The 15,420-nt window shown below is 39.0% G+C and overlaps 1 protein-coding gene across 2 annotated transcripts in view; it reads right to left on the bottom strand.

Annotated features, from left to right (window-relative positions):
* dgkh (diacylglycerol kinase, eta) overlaps nucleotides 1-15,420 on the bottom strand; it is a 259,266-nt gene that overhangs the window by 112,593 nt on the left and 131,253 nt on the right. For both annotated transcript variants that reach the window (XM_062533724.1, XM_062533723.1), the window contains exons 12-15: nucleotides 11,276-11,415; nucleotides 5,267-5,342; nucleotides 1,774-1,865; nucleotides 1,591-1,690 (exon numbers count right to left, since the gene is read on the bottom strand). In XM_062533724.1, coding sequence (XP_062389708.1) covers nucleotides 1,591-1,690; nucleotides 1,774-1,865; nucleotides 5,267-5,342; nucleotides 11,276-11,415 — 408 coding nt within the window. The remainder of the gene's footprint in view (nucleotides 1-1,590; nucleotides 1,691-1,773; nucleotides 1,866-5,266; nucleotides 5,343-11,275; nucleotides 11,416-15,420) is intronic.

Genomic DNA, 15,420 nt, shown 5'->3' with positions numbered 1-15,420 from the left:
AAAAACATTTTCATTAATTTCAACAATGGTTTATTGAAACGTCGTTTGATTAATTTCGCCAGTCATCACCTTCATTTTAATGATTAAATGAGACGGATTAAATGAGACGGATATGCGGAGCATTTCTCTCCCTCTCCATTGACCAAAACGTTGCTCTGGCATCTCTGCTGGACTGACTGAGTTATAGGCTACGTCGCGTGAGAGAGCTGTGAGGTAGGCTGCAAAACATTCGAAAACTCTGCAACTGCAATCTGACATGCCGAGCATGTCTCTTTTCTCCGCTTGTCACCAGCGCGGTGTGTTCGGGTTTTTCCGTGTTTTCCGGTATGAGCCGAACCTTCATGTTATTAGGGGCGGTCTTATGTTGTCCCCTTGCGGTTGCAGTTTTAATTACAAAGTCCCGAACCTTCGGGATTCCCGATGTGCGGCAAAGAAAGGAGCATTCTCAACCCGTACCATCTGTACATCGCATTTTTTACTTTGTTTTTGCATCATTTTATATGTGCTATGTGTGCTATTCTGTATTGTTCTGCTTTGTACAAAGTCAGAAAATGAATAAGTTGGTGTGCCAAACTTTTGACTGGTAGCGCACATGCATGCATAGAGTTGAAGGGAATCTAAAATGTGCCTCAAGGCATTCTTGAGATATATCGCATTAAGAACTAGAAAAGCACTCAGAGAGCGCAGCTACCTCCGCCTGCCTTCTTCTTCCTAGGTTGTCATACATTTGAACTTAAACTTTTCAGATCGCCACCACGTGGCCATACCATGCCATTACACCACTAAGCTAAATACATAAACAGCTCCGGAATCCCGACGGAATTACGGATCACTCCCAAAATGTAATCGTTTCTTCCTTGGGTCATGCCTGACATTCGCTGAAAATCTCAGCGAAAACCGTCCTTTACTTTTTTAGTTATCTTGCTAACAAACAGACAGACAGACATAACCGCCTCCTGCATCCAGACGGTGATACGGATCACTCCCAAAATAATCGTTTCTACCTTGGGTCATTTCAGACCTTCCCTGAAAAATTAATTGAAATCCATCCATAACTTTTTGAGTTATCTTGTGAACAGACAGACAGACAGACAGACAGACAGACAGACAGACAGACAGACAGACAGACAGACCAACCAACCAATAAACAAACAAACCCTGATGATAAAAATAAACCCTGATATTATTACCTTGACAGAGGTAATAATAGGACATAGGACATGCATGTGGTCACAGTGACCTTGAACTTTGACTTTGTTTTGACCATGAAAATTGAATCAGTTGATAAGAGTAACCCATGGAAACTGACAGGTTATAACTAAGGGTATAGCCCCTTCACACCTGATGATGATCCCAGTCTAATAAATTGGGCACTCTTGCCCATGTTCTCAAAGATGGACAAAGATGAAGTGAACATTGAAACACTAGTCTTTGCTGTGCACCGGTGCATTAACATTTACTGTGTAAGTAAACATCTGTCTGTATTGGTCCAGTGTTCCTCCATGTGAGACATTGGATTCAATAGATTGAGACATACAGTATAGTCGGTATAGAGGCATAAAAGATCTGAGATGCTGTTAAAATACTCACTTTGAGAGACATAGTGTCTGCCTCCTCTGCATTTTCAGTGGCTTTCTCATAAGACTTTCCCACTTTAGCAACAAAGTCCTTCACTGTCTCACAAAGAATCCTGGTAGGGAGAGGAGAAAGGGCACATATATTTAATGAGTTTGGTTACTATAAAGGAAATAATAGACAGGGATGATAACTCACTTTGCCGAGGATATGACCACCGAATGCTGATCAGAGTTCAAGATCTTTGTAAGATGAGCAGCAACTGAATCTTCATAAGCAGAAATCTGTAACTAAAACATTGAGAATACTGAACATGAATTTCATGCAACTGTAATAGCCTTTGTGTGCATTCTATGTGATAGAAAGTGTGGTGTCAGTATCCCTGTTCTAAGACTACGACCTGTTGCCCACTACTTGCTGTTCTCTGCTTTGATTATACCAGTCTTTATTTGTTTTCTTCCATCATGCGCCTGTTGCCCCTCTATGTTCTGCCATTGTTCTCTTTCCCACCAATATTGATCCTCTCCTGTTTCCCACCTTGATAGTATTACCCAGCCCATTAACAGATCTGCCTATGGTAAGGTCATGTTTGGTTCCTGTTCCCTGTCTTTTCTGACCATGGCTGCATGGCTAGGTTGTATGTGAACTTTTTTTAAGCAACAGAGCTACTGGTGCTACAGAGGTTGATACTTGTTTTGTAGTTCCACTTAAACAGATGCATACTACGTGACAAGAATGAGTGTTGGCATACAGAGCACAATACCCAAACTTTGACAAGATTTTTTTTCAGATCAACATTTTCCATATATGCCTATGATTACAAACTGCAAGGACACAACAACTGTATCTTAAACATAGTAGTAAAACCTGGTAGGCAATACAGTTTGACTGGACTACTGCTACTGCAATTGGTACAGGATTTTTTTGATGCTTGAAATTTGGGATTGGAAAGAACCCCCATTTTTTTCTGAGGATATTTCAATGAAGGCTGACCAAAAGCATTCATCCATGAAATGTATAGGTCCCTTACATAGGCCATATGCTGAAGGTAGCTGAAGGAAGCTTGTTGGTCGTAAGATGTTGAGGTTTTCTTACATATCAAATAATGTTGTACTTTTCATAATCTCAACCATGTAAGCAAGTTGGAGTGCTTTGTTGGAAATGTCTGAATGGTCAAAACCGAACATCCACCGAATATCAAAGCTTCCTCCTCTTGGGCTAGTTTGGGCTTTAAGTTTAGCTATTGAAAAAAGTTTGCAAGGAATTGTGATGTACTGTATGGACTCAAAGTGGACATCATTTATAATTGCACAATAGACTACATCTGTCAAGCACACATCTAGTACATTAATTAATTGACCTCACACTCAATTAAGCATTTCTCTAAGATTTTGCAGAGGTGGTACTGGAATGTTTTTTTTATCCCGATTTCTTATAGCTTGCTTAAGTAATGATTCTAGAGGTCTAATGCCAGATCCACTGGCCTGTCCCCAGCAGGTGATACAGACAGTACGAGAAGTGAAAAAAAAATGCAGCATGCATAAATATTTTGGCTACATCCTTAGGGAGGGACAACCTAATCTTTCTAAAATTTGCTCAGTTATATTTAATAGTTTCTGTCATTTTATTGATGTGTTTCTTGAAGTTAAGGTTTGAATCTAAAGTGATAACAAGATATTTATATTCACTTACCATATCAATTGATTTATTTTTTAATAAAGATGTCTGCAGTTTTAATCTGACCCCCAGATTTACAAAAGAACATACTTTTATCTTGCTGACATGTCTCATTTTAATTTTTTTTTGCAACAAGATCAACAGATACAAGGATACAAGGATGTTTATTTGTCACATGCATATGATTACTAATGTAAAGAATGCAGTGAAATTGTCAGTTCCTTCGCCTATTGTGCATGTGTGTGTGTGTGTGTGTGTGTGTGTGTGGTGGGGGGGGGGGGGGGGGTAGTAGGGAGGGGCAATTTCAGTATAGTGTGAGTTCATGATTCGGATGGCCTGAGGATAGAAGCTTCAGTGGTCAGTGGTTAGTGCACATTTGCAGTGCACTGATGAAAGTAGGCGGAATGAGACATAGCCATGATGTCTGCACTGTGCAGGCACATGCAGAGTTTTCCTCTACAAGCTAACAGGCAAACAACATTTTTGTAAACCACTTGGCGTCCTGACGTTCTTTGTTTTATGTTACAATTTCTTAACCTTTAGTTGATATTGTGTAAATTATGCTCTTATTTATACTTTATTTTACTCTGGTGTACTTTTTTTGGGCACAGTTTTGCATATGGACCATGGGGGATTCATCTGACACTCACGTCAAAGTATCAAAGGATAGGCTACCGTACTTTTCACGTTAGTGGCAGACACAGATGAGGTAAGCATGTGTGTGGTGTCGACAATAGTAAGTTATCAGGACGGTCTGACAATATACATCCACAGGAAAGGGTAAAACTTCAGACTTAGAACTCCCTTTGCCCTTCAGCATTTTTGTGCTTTGAAGACCAGCTATGCCTCCAAAAATGAAAAGAGATATCCAAAGGTTTTTCACCAAACAGAGCATAAGTAACCACCCATAGAAACTAGCAGCTGCAACCTAGCCATCTTCCAACCAAGATTAACAGTCATGTTTATAGCAGTTTGAAACTTAAAATGGCTAGTTTTAATACATGAACTAATAATTCCGTATGTAGAAAAGACTGCATCAAACCATGTAATTGCCTAGGTGAACCCAGATGAATCTGCTTCGCAAATCTGATTTCCAGGGTTGTACCCAGGAGTGAAATCAAACTTAAATTGGTGCATTAAACTCTTATGATGTAAGAATTAATTGTTTCAGAAGTTCAGTAAACACATCTTTCTTGTAAACAAAGGTCTTACAGTTATTTAGCTGAGACCAAACCTATGTCCTTGCTTCCCATTAATGAACTGTATGCTCTAATCTGTTCCTGGGTCCAATATCTTGAATATAATTCTGAGAGTAAGGCTTGGTATGTACAAATACACAAAACAATAAATCCAAATGTGGATTTAAATTGGACCGGAACCTCAACAGAAACTACATTTTCATGTTTTTCAAGATATACCATAAAAATGAATAATATAAATAAATATCATTATAACATTGATAAAGCAAAATATGTATTATGTAGCCTAAAACATGCACAATACATCAGCATCAGCAGCAGAATAGTAAAAAGTATTACAAGAAAACTGTTCATACTATTTGGTCTGTTTTAAAGCCAAGCCTATCTACCGAGGTTAGTCTTCAAAGCAGGTACAGTAGAAATGTACAGGCCGGTTTCAATCAATAACTCAGCTTGCTTTCCAGCCACATAGAATGCAAACAGAAACTTTTGGACTTCGAATATATCTGTGTGTTTTAGGAAATGAATATAATGTCCGCAACACTGATAATTGCTCCCGTTTCATGTGAAAAACGGGAGCAATTATCAGTGTTGCGGACATTATATTCCTTTCCTAAGCTACTCTCCATTTGTCGTGCACCTGCAATGTGCACACAGCTACTTTTCTTGTATGTCTGTGCGTTTCCATGAAGTGAAGATCCTGTGTATGCTTTAGAAAAAAATTATGAGAATGTTCGCCTTTGTGTGATCTTACTGGTTTCTACTTGATGTGCTCATTTCTATGTGTAGAATTGTGTGTGCAAGTGGACTGGTACCTGACTGTCCTCTTCGTCATCAACAGAAGGTGTGCTCTTAGGAGGTATTTTAATCTCATATGTCATGATACTCCACCTGCATATTGAGAACAACTGTTACCGACTGCCATGGACATTGCTAACCATGTTGAGCACTGCAGTCATTTACCTGCTACAACTCAAAGAACGGCTCTATTTGTTTTCTATGCAGCGCATTGCCTTACTTCCAATCAAATCAGCATCAAATCAGTGGACACGTTCGACTTCTTCCAGCATTGTACAGATCTGACGGAATGTGTTGTATGCCTGTATTGTAAGATTCAACCAGATCTGTGCAGTGAGAAGAAGTGGAACATGCCCACTGGAACACGAGGTAAAGCAATGTGCTACCTTCAGACCCGTTTTTTAACCATCTTTCTGTTGGTTTTCTTTGTTCTTTATTTTCTTCATTTTTATGTTTGTCATTGTCTCGTTCTCCTTTGATTTATGATTTTGACACTGGTGGGAGGCCTTCTGTAACTGCTGTGGATCATTAGTGATCCCATTGTCGGCCACCCTTTGTCCTCCTATTCTGGTTTTCTTTCTTTTGTTTCTTTTGATTTGCTGCATGCTGTGCGTTGGATACTAGCACTGGTGGGAGGCCATCTGATTTGCTGCGGATCATCAGTGGACCGCTTAGCCGCCCAGTACATCTATCCTTCTGTCATTGTGGCTGCGTGTTGGTTGTGCATGTGTTGGTTGTGCATGTGTTGATTGTGTATGTGTTGGTCGTGCGTGTGTGATTGTCTTGTTTTCACCTCTTTTCTGTCCTAGGTGCTGAGTGCCCAAGGCAGGGAGGCAGTTACATCCTCTAGAGGGAGGTGTCCCCTTTCCTTTGTGCGTGTGATTCACGTGTGCCCCTTGAATGGGATTTTTCCTTATTTTTGCTATTGTGCTATATCTTGTTTTTGAGGTGAGTATGTGTGAGCACGAGTGCCTGGCTGGTGTTTTTGGGATCCATCTCCTGGCATTTCGCCCCCTGCTGGTAAGCCTCAGTCCTGATAGCCCCTTTCTACAGCCCTCTCCCATGGTATGATTGAAACTTGTCTTGTATGTTTGTGACATTTCTATTCTTGTAATAAAGACAACTTATTATTGGAATTCTGCCTCTGGTGCCTTAGTCAGCGAACTTGTGTGCTAAATTCAATTGTGTGTTCATTGGTTGATATCTCCCTGGGTGCAATTCCCAGGGTGGCGTAGTCTGCTACCTCCTACCTGTAATGCCACAATAACATGTTTACAAACTTAACAGAAAATTCTAAATAGCCTACTGTCATGCAGTTAATGATATACTGTGCAGAGTTGGGAAGTTATGGTAGGCTAATTTAGTGTAAATATTAGGGGTGTCATAATTCTCCAAATCCTCGATTTGATTTTCAATTTTCAAGTCACAATTCGATTTGATTTTCGATAATTCTTTTGTTAATTTTACTATTAATGCATTCCTTATGTTATTCCCTTTTTATGGCCCTTTCCTATTCTGTTTTGGGGGGGGGGGGGGGGGTATTGTAAATCTAAATTAAATCTATCTATCTATACAGAAACATTAAACATAGACGTGAACATAGTGAAATGAGCCACTGTTTTTCACTTTCCCTCTCTATACATGCTGGATGTGACATTGGGGATGTGGCTACATCGTCGATTCTGCCTTTGAGTTCGAAGTTCGAGATTGAGATGTAATTTCGATTGATTTCGACTTAAAATCAAAATCATGACACCCTTAGTAAATATACACACACAGGGAAATTCTTTCATTGTTAAGTAGCCTGATGGTAGGCTACGCACAGTGCGTACAGCCGTACACCTGCAGGCACACCTGCATTAGCCTACTTGTCACATGACCCAGAGCCCTGAACTTTACTAAAGCAGTATATGAACTGATGTATTGCCTACCACCATTTAGTTGTTTTGTGTTATGTTACGGCCCTAAGGGGTATTCCATCAACCCCGCTAACCGTAAATCCCGGCTAACTTTGATAAGCCTCACTAATTTTAGAGAGAGTCCGGTTCCATTACTCCTGCTAACAGGAATCTCAGCTGAGTTGCTGGGGTAACATATGCTTCTGAACTAACCTGGTCGGTGGCAGGCTAACTGCGGAGCTAAATTAATCTGTGTTGCAAAAAAAAAACATCAGACGGAAAACGAGTCCCAAAAGATGGTTTTGTCAACCTGTGCTTTCGTCACCTGTAGCCTTCAATTTCAAAAATAGAAGGAGAAACTTTTTTCCGATAGTGTTACCAAGCATTGATTTAGGCTACCTATTCAGTAGTTTCAAAGAATTTATGAAAATTATGCAACTTACATTGTTTGAACTTATGTGTGTGTATATTGTGTATATTATACAAGGAATATTGTGGCTCCATGCAATTTGCGTCTCTCGTGGTGTCATGCGCAGCGTGACGGGATAACAAACAAATTATGTTTTGCAGGTTCTCAGGTTCGGTTCCCATGCGATGAATAGACACATGTTAACACATTAGGCTAATAATGCCATGTTTAGTTATACTCTTTAATGAAAGCATATCACTATTGATAAAGGTCATGCACATTTAGTAGCTTGTTCAGTGATAGTACAGGCTATCAGTGGGCTATATCTGATGCCAGTATAGCCTAATTCTGTAGCCTTTATAGGCTATAATAATTAAAACCGCTTCATGTAGTCTATTGATAAGGCCTAGGCTAGTTCATGGATATCAAATCAACTGTAGGCTATTACAGAAATTAAATATTAAATGACAAATTGAAAGCCAATATTGCATTTCAGATAATTATATTTCACAAACCCTTTGGCAGAACTATATGCTTATGGGAGACAATAGGTTTTCTCCCAATACTCTCAGGACAATACTAATCTATTTTATGACCACCGAAAAAATATTTTAGAGTGAACCCTTTTAATCTACAAACGTAGGTTATCTTTAATGTTGAATAGCTGCCAAAGTTGTTTTAAGTTTAAATAGCCTACTTATTCACTCGTTTTGTTCAGAGTGAAGACAATCAAAGTCCCAATTCAAACCATCATAATTACTGTTTAGCGATTTACAGTACGATTTCGTTATTCTCCTTTTTAGGCAACTATCTATTTTTTTTCTCTCGTGTTCAATTTGATTACTTCCAATGAAAATCCTGTAGATGGCGCTTGTAAATCTAACTGAAATCTTCTAGTTTGCCTTAATTTTACGACATGTATCCTCTTTTCGTCAATCTATGGTTTTGGTCTACTTTTCTACCTTGTGCACGAGCACACATGAAGCTGATTTTAGCCTTGTTTGAATAAACGAGGGCAAGATGCAGCTAACTTGAGTTAATGGAACGGCTTCAGCCTGAAGTGAAAGTATACGCTAGTTCAAGCCAGGCTATTTCTGTTGAGCGCCGCCTTGTTTAGCGAGGTTGAGCACGGCAATTAACTCTCCCAGACTGGGGAGTTTGAGTGGCTACGGTGTAGCACATCCTAGCCTAGGGTGGCTAGGGTGTGCCGGGTTTGGCATAAGCCTGTTTGGTGTGTGTTAGTGTGGCCTGAGGTGTTCATGTGCGGTTTATAGCCTGGGTGGTTTGTTTGTTTGTTTGTTTGTCATGTCTACATTGCCATAGGCCGAGCCTAACATTACTATTCGTTCCTTCTGCTTCTCTTAAATCCAAAGGGGACAGAGCTTTTTCTGTCTATGCCCCCCAACTCTGGAATAGCCTTCCTGATACTGTCAAATCCTGCCCCACTATTACTAGCTTTGAATCCAACTTAAAGACTTGTCTCTTCTCCCTAGCTTTTAACACTCCCTGACCTCTTCACCTCTCCCTCAAATGTTTAATTTTTGTCTATCTCCACTGTTGTTTTAACTCCTAAACTTTCTTTAATTATGTTTTATTATTTTTATGTTTCACTAATATTACAACGACCATTTTTGTAGTTTTCTTTGAGATTTTACACCTGACTTGACTTATGACTTGACTTCATTGTTTAGTTATGTTATTGTTCGTTTGAACTCTTATTTGGATTTATCAATAAACCGGTCATTTCATTCAATTGCTCCCTTGTTTGTGTTTGCTACTTTTCTCTTTAGTTTAACTAGTTATGGCATCCTCATGCCCCTAGGATTTAACATTCACCCGTAACATGTTATTTAGAATATCTATAAAATGTCTGGTCATGATAAGCGTAATTATTCCACTCATGGATTTTTTTAATCTCCAAACATCAAAAAGATCCATTGCAGACATCATAGTTGTAAGAACATGTCTTTTCTTTCCATGACAGTCCCTGCCCTGTCTTTGGAGGGCAATATTATGGTCTCCAGCTTGAATTACAGGAATATCATTATTCCGAATCATATTATAAACATTATCAAAAAAATTGTCTCATTAACATTTGGAGCATAAATGTTAACCAAACAAAAATGTCTACTTTCAATTTCAACATCTAAAATGAATACGACCATCCAGACCACATTCTATTTTATGCATACAGGTTTCAAGATGCTCTCTAAACAATATCAATACTCCTTTTTGGTTTCTTGCACCATGATTAAAGTAAATTGATATTATATCCAAATCCTTTTTTTCAGCTAACCAAGTAAATATGTCACTACTTTTCGTGTCATTAGCCAGACCATTACAATTATAGCTGGCAATATACAGGGATTCAAGGTTCATAACGCTTCAAATGATTAAATAAATCTACTGTAATGTTTATATTCTGTAAGTCCCTTAGGACAAAAACATCTGCTAAATACAATAAGCATAACCATAGACCCCATCTTAGCTATTCTAAAATCACTGGAACTTATTGCTAAAAAACGTTAATACCTGTACCTGCCAAGATTTCATAAAATAAAGGCAGCACAATGAGAAATATAATAATTTATTCATAGATCATTCATCCGCCAAGAAACATATTTCATCTATCAGCATGGTTTCCAAGCAATGCTGATATGCAGCAACTCTACATTTTGTATCCATTTGTGGTGGCGCAGTAGTATTGAACAAATTGCAGTCAACGTAACGTTTTGTTTTCTTTATCATTACATAACTTTTCCAGCATATTGTTACCCCTGTACCAACTTTAAAAAAAATGTCACTGGTATTAGATTCAAAATTAATATATATTTTCCATGAAAAAAGTTAAATTTGTCATTTTCAACATTTGAAGCGTTGTCCTTTTTGCAACTAAACACAAGTTTAATAGATTTACAGATTATTGCATTCTTTTTTTATTCACATTTTACACAGCGTTTCAACTTTTTCTGATTTGTGGTTGTACACAATAGCTAATACATTAGTCATGTAGTCATGTAGTGAGTCACTATACCATGGCTGTGTCCGAAACGGGCTAAAATGCTGCCTTCTAAGATATCTTACAGGGGAGCGAGGCATCGTGTCACGTCCGAAACAAAAACGCTGCCCTCTAAGATACCTTCGTTTTGCCCAGTATTGAAGGCAGCATAGATGTATCCTTCATGCTGCCTTCAACGTCCAAAAGTTCTATTTCTATGATGTCAGTGAACGGTAAAATGCTTCCATTCACCTCTTTGTATTTAGCTTGCAAAAATCACGATAAGTCTGTTTACACGTCTAAAGCATGTTATACTTCAAATTTCGACTCCTCTCCTACACAACACCATCCCCGGGGTCTTAACAAGTGAACCGTGTTGGCTGGTCGGGTTTATAAAGCATTTCCAGAAATTGTCTGGTCATTACACATCAGTGGCAAATAATTTGCAATGACTAGCATGCTAATAGCGATTTACGCTAACGCACTTAAAGCACAGCTGTCGGTAACATAGCAACGGCGTTCTATGTTGATATCTTGCTAGACTGTCCGAAACAGAGTTTTTAGCTGCTACCTTGTTGCCTTCCACGGCAACTCACTCGCAAGGCATTGAAGGCAGCGTGGCAGTAGGCAGCTGCGTTCCGTTTCGGACATAGCCCATGTCAGCAATTGATTCATGACATTCAAATGGATAACTTGTAATGCTGCAGTTTAAAGGCCATACCTGTCCAGCATCTTGGTGCTGGCCCGCTCCAGCTTTTCTAGGATCTGAGGCAGCTGTGTGTCATCATCACATGATGGACCCCAGCCAAGTACGCGTGCCAAGTCATTTCCAGTGCCCAGTGGCAACACACCAAGCTGGCACTGTAAGAAAAATATTGTATCAACATGCAAAATGCATTTGTTGTCAATAGGCTAGCACAAGACTTGTACTGTTAGGGCTAGACCAGATACACATGTAACACCCACGAACGTAATAACTTCCCACAAATGTAATAAACCACAAACGTAATAAAAATATGCACTTTTAAAATGTAATAATCCTGCAAACGTAGTAATTTTCCATAAATGTGATAACAGTCGCCTACTGTTAATGTAATAAAAAATTTCCCATAAAAGTAATAATTATTATGTTTGCAGGATATTATTACATTGGTGGGAACATTGAAAAAAAATATTACATTACCCTCCCATAAACATAATAAATCACAGATTTGTTGAAATTGTTACTGTTTTATCAGCTTAAAACCTGATACAGTGGCATGCTACAGTACATATATTTATTCCCTCATGCACATGCACATATTGCTTTTATTGATAAAGCGTGATATGTGCATGTATATTTTTGCACTCACATTTATTTATCCTCACTATAGTTGACAATACTTGAATGAATGATGCATTTTTTGATGAAATGGTAACTACTTTATTATGTGCAAGAGTTCATGTAAGAGTACATTTGAGTATAATGTGTGTTGTATTTGAGGGAATACGGCTTCCCATAAACCAATGTGTGATGCAGCATCACAGAATCAACTCACAGTACCACATATACCTGAACAATTTCCAATGCTTCCTGTAGCTTTAAAATCACCTTAGCAGGTGACTCTAAAAAACAGTAAGCATAGAGGTGTATATTTAATATTGCAGCTCAGAAAGTGTGCGTTTGGACACATGGATTCACCCCGATGACAGACCACTGACCACACTGACACTTGATTCCCTGGTGGTGCCAGGGGAGCACTACAAATTACTATCTGGTCTGTGAAAGACTGTGTGCCAAAACTGAAAATGTCCATAAACCTGCACATAGATTACCTCATGCTGTGAAATGGCATATAGTCTACCATCAGGCCTCACTCACAATCAACGCATTCAGTATGTGTGTTACTGTCTTTTCAGACACAAAAAGCAGTTTGCAGTTCCTGCAAAAAGCAGTTGGCCATGTTATACTGTGTGCAATTTCAAATGGACAGAGCAGGACCTGCGTGTTCCTGCCACACCACCTTCAACTGTATGAAATATTTTACCGTCATGATGGTTAAAAATCATCATAGTCTAGGGGAATGTGACAACAATTGTTCAGATCTTAATATGTGGTCCTGTGAGTTGATTCTGTGATGCTGCATCACACATTGGTTTATGGGAAGCCCTATTCCCTCAAATACAACACACATTATACTCAAATGTACTCTTACATGAACTCTTGCACATAATAAAGTAGTTACCATTTCATCAAAACAGTGATCAAGCACATTTATGGGAGGTTATTGTTTTGTTACTGTAAAATGAGAAAGAATGCATAATTCATTAAAGTATTGTCAACTATAGTGAGGATAAATACATATTAGTGTAAAAATATACATGCACATATCACGCTTTATCAATAAAAGCAATTGAGGGAATAAACATATGCAGCATGCCACTGTATCAGGTTTTAAGCTCTGGCAGTAGACTATATGGTTAGAGATATGAGTTCACTGACAAACAAGCTCCTACATCTGATAAAACAGTAACAATTTCACCAAATATGTGATTTATTACGTTTATGGGAAGGTAATGTAATATTTTTTTCAATGTTCCGACCAATGTAATTATATCCTGCAAACGTGATAATTATTACCTTTGTGGGAAATTTTTTATTACGTTAACACTAGAAGCGCCAAGCGCCGGTCATTTGACCGCTGACGCGTATTCCTAGAAGCGCCGTGTGGGTTTGACCTAGATATACCTAGAACTGCCGGGCTGCGGTCATTTGACCGCAGCGATTACAAAAAAAAAAAAATCTTTTCACTCGATTAAATTCCAGGACCCTACGTTCACGACTTTTCCTAAATACGCGTGTTTTGTCACCCAGAATTTTTACATGATCAAAAGCACACCGGTACAAGCTAGTTTAGAGCTATTTTGCGCTCACTTATGTGACAACACTATGTTGTCTCGCGTTCGGCCATTTTTGTCCAGGCTGCTATTCTCTTTTCTCACAGCAGATGTCGCAAGGATTTCCTGTCAGTCGGGCATGAGAATAATATTTTACCATAAAACATATCGTTTATATTATGTGCAATATGTATTATATATGTGCTTTATTTTAATAACTATTTTTCATTTACATGGCATAGTCTATGGAGGCGATTTACAGTGGTAAAATGCGAGTTTGTTTTGAAAACGTTGCGACAGGCCTACAGGTGTAAAACATATTTTCGTCGTAGCCTATTTATGTACGTAGGGCGCGTATGTTTACGTACATTCATAGTTGTATATCTTATCTTATATTTGTAGGCTATCTTTTAAAGCTCAGACTAATGTATAAGCATTTTCTTACATATTTGCTGGACTGACTGAGTTACGTCAAGTCAAATACCTATCCTAACGCAGATTTCGTACAATGTCAAGTGGCGCAGCGTTAACACCCCTGTCTGCAACACCAGAGACCCGTGTTCACATCTTGGCAGGAGCGAAATACAGAATCTTATATCAATTTAATTTACTGACCGTTTTTCAACGTCGATGAACAATTATTTTTTGTTAATGGTTTTTAATAACAACCTATCTGAAATAAACGGATGAATCACAATATGTTTAGGCCTAGCCTACCATTAACAAAAAATAATTTCGCCAGCCAATCATTTTCTGCCGCCATCTGACAAACTTTGAGTAAGCCAGTTAGACTTTTTGCATCTAAAAATAATTATATCATAGTGACACGCGAAAAAATAAACGATAGCTTAGAAACTAGGCCTGCATGAGATTTTCCCACTGGACACACCACATCAGTATGTGCTCGTTGCTACGATACACAAGACTCACAGTGAGTTGACGACCAATGAAAATGACATGGGGAAAAGAAGGAAACAAAGTAGCCTGATTTTGATCTCACCTTAGGCCTACATACTTTCCTAATTCCTACGTTACTCAGACTTTTGTTAAATCGTCAGGGCCCGGTTGCACAAACACCAAAACCAAAGATTGATGATATGAACCAAATATTATGGAACAGATGGATTTACAGCATTGAACGTGATAGGCTCTGTTCTAGAATCTTTGCTATTAGGCTACTGCTGCGACTTCCACCGTTTCCTTTCCAGAGATTGCTGCGCATTCACAACGCAATTGAACGCATGCAGTCTACATTGAAGTGAAACGTGCAGAACGTTGTCCAAAACAATACAATAACATTGTGTGTTGATATCTAATACAATATAGCCTACACATCTGTAGACATGAAGTGGCAACTAAAACCATTATCAGTCATGAAAACTGTGGCGGCTGCATTAAGGTTTTGGCTGAGCCAGCTAGCCAGCCAACAACTTCATCAGCCAGCCGTTCTCAAAGCAAATGGCTTCGGGGTCTATACATAACACTATCCATTGCAGCCTATTTGAAACCGATCATCCCCCCTCCCCCATAGCCTACACTCGTCTAGGCTAGGCTACAGACATCACCGAGATATTGAGGACAATTAACTGCCTCCCCACCCCCACCCCATCTATCTGTCCCTGCATAGGCCTAGTCTGTAGGCTGACTGTTTAGGCAACTCGTGGAAGAATGCGCAATGTTTCATCGCATATGCGCGTTTCAGAATGTTCGAATTTGCCAGCGTGCGTGTAGTTATGTGAATAGAAAAGAATAGAATATAGCCTACTTTATTGATGCCTTGTTCAAAAGGACTTCCGTCATGAATAGGTTGGGAATCGAACCAACACCCCTTGAGTCCTCAGGCCGAAGCTCTAACCAGTGAGCTGCAGCCTTGCTTATCAGGAATGTGAAAATGTGTGTCTCAATGCTGAATCTCGAATTCACATAGAAGTTAGCTTAGAAAGAATAGGCCTATAGCTTTTTTTCAGCAGACATCGCAAACATAGCCTA

This window comes from Sardina pilchardus, chromosome 4, assembly GCF_963854185.1.
Source record: "Sardina pilchardus chromosome 4, fSarPil1.1, whole genome shotgun sequence".
Classification (NCBI taxonomy): Eukaryota; Metazoa; Chordata; class Actinopteri; order Clupeiformes; family Clupeidae; genus Sardina; species Sardina pilchardus.
This window is presented reverse-complemented; position numbering and strand designations above follow the sequence as displayed.